General features: G+C 37.8%; 1 protein-coding gene across 1 annotated transcript; it reads right to left on the bottom strand.

Moving 5' to 3' along the window:
• Window positions 1-362: 362 nt before the first annotated feature.
• Window positions 363-8,522, bottom strand: LOC138838638 (zinc finger protein 420-like). Its single transcript, XM_070038039.1, has 6 exons — window positions 8,472-8,522; window positions 5,675-5,801; window positions 4,868-4,957; window positions 3,450-3,550; window positions 852-2,330; window positions 363-614 (listed from the first exon to the last, which is right to left on the bottom strand). Exons 1-6 carry the CDS (start codon window positions 8,520-8,522, stop codon window positions 363-365), a joined length of 2,100 nt encoding a protein of 699 aa, XP_069894140.1.
• Between the last annotated feature and the right edge of the window lie 913 nt (window positions 8,523-9,435).

Here is a 9,435-nt window from a genome sequence, read left to right as displayed (position 1 = left end):
TTCTTGAAAAACTTTCCACATTTGTTGTATTCATAATATGTCTCTCCTGTGGGTAGTCAATGAAGAATCCTAAGCTGTGCCTTCTGAGTGAAAAACTGCACATTTGCTACATGCATGAGGCTTCTATCCAGTGTGGGTTCTCTGATATAAATTGAGTTTTTTCCAGGTGAAAGATCTTCCACATTTGTTATATTCCTAAGATTTCTCATGTGTATGAATTCACTTATGCCTGCTGAGTTGGGAGGTTCTGGTTAAATGATTTTCCACATTTGTTACATCTATAAGGTTTCTCAACTGTGTGAATTCTATCATGTGTGACCTCCACTTAAAATCTTTCCATAGTTGTTGCATTCATAAGGTTTCTATCCTGTATGTGTTCTCTGATGCAAAGTGACATGTGACTTCCGGCTGAAAGACTTTCCACATTTATTGCATTCATAAGGTTTCTCACCTGTGTGAATTCTCTTATGCCTCTTGAGGTTTGACTTCTGGGTAAAGGATTTTTCACATATCTTACATTCATAAGCTTTCTCTGCTGTGTGTATTCTCTGATGGACATGAAGTTCTGTCTTCTGGATGAAAGACTTTGCACATTCGTTACATTTATATGGTTTCTCACCTGTGTGAATTCTTTTGTTTGTTGAGGGTTGACTTTCAGGTAAAGGACTTTTCATACATCTTACATTCATAAGGCTTCTCTCCTGTGTGTGTTCTCTGATGAATAGTAAGTTCTGCCTTCCAGTTGCAAGACTTTCCACATTTGTTACATTCATAAGGTTTCTCTCCTGTGTGTGTTCTTTGATGAACATGAAGGTATGCCTTACGGGTGAAAGACTGTCCACATTTTATACAGGCATCAGTTTCTCTCCTGTGTGTATTCTGTGGTGAACATGAAGGTGTGTCTTACGGGCGAAAGACCTTCCACATTTGTCACATTTATAAGGTTTCTCTGCTGTGTGTCTTCTCTGATGCAAAGTGAGGTCTGACTTCTGTCTGAAGGTGTTTCCACAGTTGTCACATTCAAAAGGTTTCTCTCCTGTATGGATTCTCCAATGAACAGTAAAGTTTGCCTTGTGTCTGAAAGATTTTCCACATTTGTTACATTCATAAGGTTTCTCTCCTGTGTGTGTTCTTTGATGAGCATGAAGGCATGCCTTACGGGTGAAAGACTGTCCACATTTTATACAGGCATAAGGTTTCTCTCCTGTGTGTATTCTGTGGTGAACATGAAGGTGTGTCTTACGGGCGAAAGACCTTCCACATTTGTCACATTTATAAGGTTTCTCTCCTGTGTGTCTTCTCTGATGCAAAGTGAGGTCTGACTTCTGTCTGAAGGTGTTTCCACAGTTGTCACATTCATAAGGTTTCTCTCCTGTATGGATTCTCCAATGAACAGTAAAGTTTGCCTTGTGTCTGAAAGATTTTCCACATTTGTTACATTCATAAGGTTTCTCTCCTGTGTGTGTTCTTTGATGAGCATGAAGGTGTGTCTTACGGGTGAAAGACCTTCCACATTTGTCACATTTATAAGGTTTCTCTCCTGTGTGTATTCTGTGGTGAACATGAAGGTGTGTCTTACGGGAGAAAGACCTTCCACATTTGTCACATTTATAAGGTTTCTCTCCTGTGTGTCTTCTCTGATGCAAAGTGAGGTCTGACTTCTGTCTGAAGGTGTTTCCACAGTTGTCACATTCATAAGGTTTCTCTCCTGTGTGTGTTCTTTGATGAACATGAAGGGATGCCTTACGGGTGAAAGACTGTCCACATTTTATACATGCATAAGGTTTCTCTCCTGTGTGTATTCTGTGGCGAACATGAAGGTGTGTCTTACGGGTGAAAGACCTTCCACATTTGTCACATTTATAAGGTTTCTCTCCTGTGTGTATTCTGTGGTGAACATGAAGGTGTGTCTTACGGGTGAAAGACCTTCCACATTTGTCACATTTATAAGGTTTCTCTCCTGTGTGTCTTCTCTGATGCAAAGTGAGGCCTGACTTATGTCTGAAGGAGTTTCCACAGTTGTCACAGTCATAAGGTTTCTCTCCTGTATGGATTCTCCAATGGACAGTAAAGTTTGCCTTGTGTCTGAAAGATTTTCCACATTTGTTACATTCATAAGGTTTCTCTCCTGTGTGTGTTCTCTGATGAAAAATGAGGTATGACTGCCTGAAGGTCTTTCCACATTTCTTGCATTCAGAAGTTTTCTCTTCTGTGTGAGTTCTCCGATGCCTGCTGAGAGATGACTTCTGGGTGGGAAATTTCCTACATTCCTCATATGCATAGGGTAGCTCTACTGTGCGTGTTTCAGGCTGGAAAGTCAGGTCTGACTTCTGAAAGATAAATTTTGCAAATTGGAAACTCATCAGACTACTCCTCTGGAGCTTTGCTCTGAGGTTTTGTAAGGTATATTGCTTTAGTGAAAGACTAATGGACTAATGTCCACTACATGGACAAGGATTCTGTCCTGAGTATATTTTCTGATGTGTAGTGACTATAAGGCTAAAGTAGAATGTTTTCGTACAGACCATACATTCAGGTGCTCTCCTTACTCTCTGAAGTATTTCTTAGACAAGGAGAGCTGACTTATAGTCTTTTCTATATTTACTAAGTGGAAGGTCTCTCTCACACAAACCCAATAACATCTAAAAAATATGATCTCTAGCCGGGCGCTGGTGGCTCACGCCTGTAATCCTAGCTACTCAGGAGGCTGAGATCTGAGGATTGCGGTTCAAAGCCAGCCCGGGCAGGAAGGAAGGTTCATGAGACTCTTATCTCCAATAAACTGCTAGAAAAACGAAAGTGGTGCTGTGACTCAAGCGGTAAAGTGCTTACCTTGAGCTGAAGAGCACAAGGACAGCACCCAAGCCCAGAGTTCAAGCCCCATGACCAAAAAAAAAAAGAATATGATCTCTAACCCAGGCACTGGTGGTTTATGCTGTAATCCTGGTTACTCAAGAGGCTGAGATCTAAGAACTGTGGTTCAAAGCCAGGCAGGGCAGGAAAGTCTGTGAGACTCTTATCTCCAATAAAGTACCAGAAAACAGGAATTGGTGCTGTGGCTCAGGTGGTAGAGCACTGCGTTGAGCTGAAGAGCTGAGGGACAGTGCACAGACCCTGAGTTCAAGCCCCACAACTGACAAAAAAGCTTTTTAAATAAGAAAAATTTAAAAAAAGAATATGGTCTCTGAGTTTAATACTTCCCTTCTCCATATTCAAAATTCTGCAGCTCATTTGGAGTTCTCATACTTTTGACTAAAATGTTCTGAATATCTGCAGGATTCTTCAATTACAGGAGACACACCAGGCCTACATGCAGCATGCATCTCATCAGGCTCACTATACTGATACTCAATGAAATCCTCAGTCCTTATCTCTAAGGAGTTCACATTATTTCTAATCACCTCTGGCTTATGTTTTGAGCTCAAATTAAGGGTCATTACTAATCTCACCCTTTCCTCCACTGTGTTAATTTTCGTGACTGTTGCTTCACACAGACATTCATCTGGACTTTTCTGGCACATCTTAATCACATCCTCAATTCCTGGGACATCTAAGATGAGTCATAGAAAAAAAGATAAAAAATAAGTAAAATCCAAAGTTCACTTAGTGTAGACATTTATTTCATTGTAACTGTTAGAGATTTTAAAATATCAAAGTCAGAAATGATTTATAGAAAATATATGCTTTTTTCTCAAATGTATTGAAGTAATACTGATTACTTCCAGTGGAAAATAATGTTTTTGTGTTTAAATTTTTTCTTCTTTTATATCAGAGGAAATATTTACTCAAATCACTCAACTATGTGCTGCTAGAATTTTAAGCCAAGTACTAGCCATCTGCCTTTAGTAATTACGGTGTTGTTTTTCTCAAATATACTTTTGTTTGATCATAAGGGGATAGCTGCTGTGTTTTTCATTTTTCTTGAAAAAATTTATGTACTGTGCTGCTTTTTTCTTAACTAGTAGGTTAGGAAAAGTAATATTTTCTAGATTCAGAGACCAAAAGAATGTTTTATACACCCCTTGTCCTTTCACTTAAACAGGAATTGTTCTCAGAAGTAAGGATTCATACCTATATCTCTTCAGTTCTAACTTCTTAGTAAGAATTACTTTTAGGTCCCTTTGAGAATTTTAAAAACCATTTCTCTCCATCTTTAACAAAGTTTCATCAAAATTCCTTTTCTAACACTCCTGCCTTTTAGATTCATGGAAGACCAAATATCCTCCAGGTAAAGATCACTCAATTATCCTCTCTATACTAAAATCTTTGGTTCTGAATCCCAGTCTCTGCCAACCATGACTGATAAGAAATTTGCCTTCTCTGGGGCTGGGAAGGTGGCTCAGTGGTACAGCGCTTGCCTTGCATGCATGAGGCCCTGGGTTTGATTCCTCAGCACCACATAAGCAGAAAAAAAAAGCCGGAAAGTGGCACTGTGGCTCAAATGGTAGAGCACTAGCCTTATGTTGAAGTGCTGAGGGACAGTACCCAGGCCCAGAGTTCAGGCCCACGACTGGACCCCCCCCCCAAAAAAAAGAAATTTGCTTTCTCAAAGGATAGTAGCCCAGAAGTACTCCTTATTTCCACTTACCCGGATTGTGCTAGTTTCAAAGAAAATGATATCTCATTTCCTCCATTACTTTTTGTTGGTTTGTTTCAGAATGATTTCCATACAGAGAAAGAGAATTGCTAACTATAACTCAACTGCCACACAGAATTCAGGGTATCTCCATATTAATTCTTGATTCACAAAGGAGATAAAGGATCACATAATTCTCTGACTAGGAACATTATTGCTCAGTTCAGCACAAGATGAACTTACCAACTGGGGGCTGGATCCAATGTCACTATGCAAGGTGCATTAACTTACCTGAGAAATTCTTGTCTGAGGCTTCTCCTATCCATGGTTCTACACCTTGCTCCAGCTTGACAATCAAGTTAGGTTTAGGAACACAGTGCTCTGTTAATAAGAACCAGTGCAGAACTATTGTTCATGCTGAGTCATTATTCCTCTAACATCTCAGACATCCTGTTCACAATGTTGCTCTTAAATGTTGTTTCTCAGTTTTCACTGGCTTCATGATTGACTTTCCCCCAGCTTTGGATTTATTTTACTGGTTTTGTTGCTTAATCTCGGCCCTTGTGCTCTATGATAGCATTGTAAAAGTTTAAGTCCCCTCTACACTTTTAATTTTTGAGTGGTTAATTGGAGATAAGAGTCTCATGGGGACTATTCAGCCATTGCTGGCTTCAAACTGAAATTCCCCAGATTCAGCCTTCTGAGTAGCTAGGATTATAGGCCTGAACCATTGCACCCAGGGACAGGTTTGGATTATAAATAGCCACTTTCAACTAGTGATTTCCAGTTCATATTTCCAATAGTCATACCTCTTCTACTGTATACCACCTAAAATAATCACCTCAAGTTTGGAAGACAGTCTCCTGTTAGTGGAGCATAGTTTAAAACTTTTGTCAAATTTCTGATTTGCTCCTTGAAGAATGAGAATAAAATTGCCTCAAGAGTTACATGATAAAGTTGAAGTTTTCCTTTGGAAGACATGATACTTCTCACACACTGGAACTTTACATTTAAATACTATTGAAAATCTGACAAATATTCAGATATCTACTGAAAACAAATCATTTGACTTTGCAAATTAGTATGACTTTTGCTCACCCAAAGACACCAGGTTGTTGTAGGTCTCCAGCATTACATCTCTATACAAGGTCCTCTGAGCAGTGTCCAGGTCCATCCACTCCTCCCAGCTAAAGTCCACAGACAAATCATCAAATGACACCAGCTTCTGTGAGGGTATATTTCCATCAAATAATTAGCCTTCAGTCATGGGAACAGTAGGTCCGGAATTTCACCCTTTTAACATGTATTTTGTGTCATCTATACATTGGGAGAATTAAAAATCAAATATTTTGCCTCTATGTTAACACTAATTAAAATACAAAGATTCCCTAATAAATCAGAACACATTTTTGGTGCTAGCAAGAGAAAGAAGATAACAATTCTAAGGAGCTAATAACCTGACATGATAACATTAAATATAAGTAGGTACCAGAAAGATGTTTTGATAAAATTTACTACATATTAGGGTAACAATATAGTAAAAAAAATTACTTTTTCTTCCCAGTGAAGAGCCTATTTAGATCTTCTATTAAAAAGTATTGTTGTAAGCAATCAAAACACATTAAGGACATCACATGGACTACATACCACTTTAGTAGATCTACAAAAAGCACAGTGTCCAGGTTAATGTTAAATGGAGTAATAGTACTCAAGAAAGTAGCTAATGATTGATAAGGCCATACAAGATTTGACTTAGTTCCCACAATAACAATATCCTATGTCAATCATTTTTGTTATTAATTTTCTAAAGAATGTAGTAAGGTCATAGATATTCTGATACTTCCTTCCTAAGTAAAAAAGAACTGCTAGCTTGAATTTTTGTAAACACTGCCTACCTCCTACAATATAGACTATAGGTGAGGGAGTAATAAAATATTTCTTGAAAAGATTATTTGAAATAAAATACAACACTTAATTTGAATCATGAAATATTTGAGTTTAGGTTGAATATTAATTCTGCATAAACCAATAACAATAATCTTGTTTCATTGTAATATCCAATTAACTGTTAATGTTAAATATTCAGGTAAGAATAAACAAAACAATTGCTTCTGGCTCAACTGGTATCCTATCCTACTTACTTTGGAGGCTGAGGTCTATAAACCAGCCTGAGTAGACAACTCAATTTAAGCAGCTAATAAGCAGGTTGGACTCATGGCTAAAGTGATGGGCCCAACATTGAATGAAGAAGCTAACTGACTATGAGGGCTGTGAGTTCAAGATCCAGTACTAGCCCAAGAAAGGTATGATGGTGATTGAGGTAGGAATATCAAATGAGTTTCCAAGTTAGATACCAACTGTGACAACACAGCAATCCTCATCTCAGAGCTAAAGAGAAAAGAAAAAGTGGAACAGGGAGAGAAGGGGAGCAAAGGGGTAGGGAAAAGAAGAAAGAAGAGGGGCAAGAGAGGTGTGGAGAGGAGGGAAAGAGAGGGAAAGGGCAGGAAGAAAAGAAGAGAGGAGGGAAGAAAAGCTTCATGACATTAGATTTGACAGTAACTCCTTGGATAGGACACCAAAAGTATCTGATACAAAGCTAAACATTATTTAAATTCATACACTTAAAACTTTTCCTTCAAAAGGTACAATGAACCAAAAAGAAAAAACATGGTATAAAAGAAAATGTTCTCAAATATTTCTAAATATGTTAATTACTGGAATGCATTAGAAAATATAAAACCAATCCAAAACTACTGCACAGAAAATCTGATTTTAAAATGGGAAAAAAACTGAAGAATATATGCAAATAGTAAATAATAGTAATGAGAAAAATTCATATCAAAATTATAATGAAATAACTAACAATCTCTCTATGTGTATATGTCTTTAGGTTTTTCTAATTTTCTTTGGCTCTGGAATCCCATAGAACTATCTAGGCAACACTTTCCCTATATAATGGATAATAAAAATCTGAATTCTAAGAGCCACATCAGCAAATTAAATTGATCAGTAAGAAAAACTAGTTCCCAGATAGATCAGTTGAAGAAAAGAAAAAAAGAGACAGATGGATGGAAGAGGCCCTGAGAGAAAGAAAATGAAAAAGTGATAGAAAAATAGATACAAAAAGAGAGAGCGAGAAAAATAATGAAAGCTAGTGAGTAGAAAATCTAGAATAAATAGTTCTGGAATCCTTAGCCAGAGCAATAAGGTAAGAAAAGGACATTAAAGAGAGCCACAAAAGGAAGGAAGAAATTAAACTATCCCTATTTGCAGATGACATGATCTTATACCTAAACGACCCCCAAAATTCCACTCCCAAACTCACAGAACTTATAAGTCACTTGAGCAAAGTAGCAGGATATGAAACTAGTGCACAAAAATCAGTTGCCTTTCAGTATATCAACAATATACAAGAAGAAAGGGAAATCAGGAAAACAACATCATTCATAATAACCTCCAAATGGCTAGGAATTAACCTAACCAAAGATGTAAAGGACCTATTTAGTGAAAACTATAAAAGCCTAAAGAAAGAAATTAAAGAGGACATCAGGAAATGGAAAGACCTTCCATGTTCTTGGATAGGCAGAATCAATATTGTGAAAATGGCCATCCTGCCAAAAATGATATACAAATTCAATGCAGTTCCAATAAAAATCCCAATGACATTCTTTATGGAAATAGAGAAAACAACCCAAAAATTCATCGGGAACTGCAAAAGACCTAGAATACCCAAAGCAATCCTAGGCAAAAGGAGCAAAGCAGGAGGTATCACAATACCAGATTTCAAGCTCTTCTATAGAGTCATAATAACAAAACAGCTTTGTGTTGGCACTAAAATAGACCTGAAAACCAATGGAATAGACTAGAAGACCTAGAAATAAAACCACATACTTACCATCAGCTGCTGTTTGACAAAGGAGCTAAAGACATACACTGGAAAAAACATAGTCTCTTCAACGATTGGTGCTGGGAAAACTGGGCAGCCACATGCAGAAAACTATAGTGGACCCCAGCCTAATACCATGCACTAATATCAACTCAAAATGGATTAAAGATCTTAACATCAAACCTCAAACTCTGAAACTACCGCAGGACAGAGTAGGAGAGACACTGGAACTTAAAGACACAAGCAGTACCTTCTTGAACAGAGAGTCCCAGGGTCACAACAATTGGAGAGAGACTCGACAACTGGGACTACCTTAAAATAAAGTTTCTGCACAGCTACAGACATAGCTACCAAACTAGAAAGACAGCCAAACAACTGGGAAAAGATATTTACCAGCAATATACCAGACAAAGGCCTAATATCCACTATATACAGGGAACTCAAGAAACTAATCTCTCCCAAATCTAACAAACCAATAATTAAATGGGAAAGGGATCTAAAGGGAAATTTCTCAGAAGAAGAGATAAAAATGGCAATTAAACACAGGAAATGTTCATCATCCCAGGGCATAAAGGAAATGCAAATAAAAACAACCCTGAGGTACCACCTTACCATAGTCAGAATGGCTTAGATCCTAAATTCAAACAACAACAAATGAAGGTGGGGATGTGGAGAAAGATTAGTGGTGGGAATGCATTAGCAGTGGGAATGTAACTAATGCAACCACTCTGGAAAAAGCAGTCTGGAGGTTCCTCAGAAAACTAAACATACACCTTACCTATGACCCAGCTATATCACTCCTAGGTATCTACCCTGAGCAACAGGAACCAGGATACAAGGACACATGCACCTCCATGTTCATTGCTGCACTTTTCACAATAGCCAAGATATGGAAACAACACAGATGCCCACTACAGATGAATGGATCCAAAATTGTGGTACCTATATACAATGGAATTTTTTATGTAGCCAT

The sequence above is a fragment of the Dipodomys merriami genome, unplaced genomic scaffold (genome assembly GCF_024711535.1).
Source record: "Dipodomys merriami isolate MVZ:Mamm:240054 unplaced genomic scaffold, mDipMer1.0.p SCAF_286, whole genome shotgun sequence".
NCBI classification, from domain to species: domain Eukaryota; kingdom Metazoa; phylum Chordata; class Mammalia; order Rodentia; family Heteromyidae; genus Dipodomys; species Dipodomys merriami.
The sequence above is the reverse complement of the archived record's forward strand: the minus strand, read 5'-3'. Positions and strand labels throughout refer to the sequence as shown.

Bases quoted from the DNA above. Each gene is read 5' to 3' on its own strand.
- LOC138838638 (XM_070038039.1), bottom strand. From the start codon at position 8,522: ATGTTTTTTCCAGTGTATGTCTTTAGCTCCTTTGTCAAACAGCAGCTG. The intron at 5,802-8,471 runs GTAAGTATGTGG...ATACCCTCACAG, and splicing joins TTGTCAAACAGCAGCTGATG to AAGCTGGTGTCATTTGATGA. The intron at 2,331-3,449 runs GTGAGATTAGTA...TTTATCTTTCAG, and splicing joins TTAACACAGTGGAGGAAAGG to AAGTCAGACCTGACTTTCCA.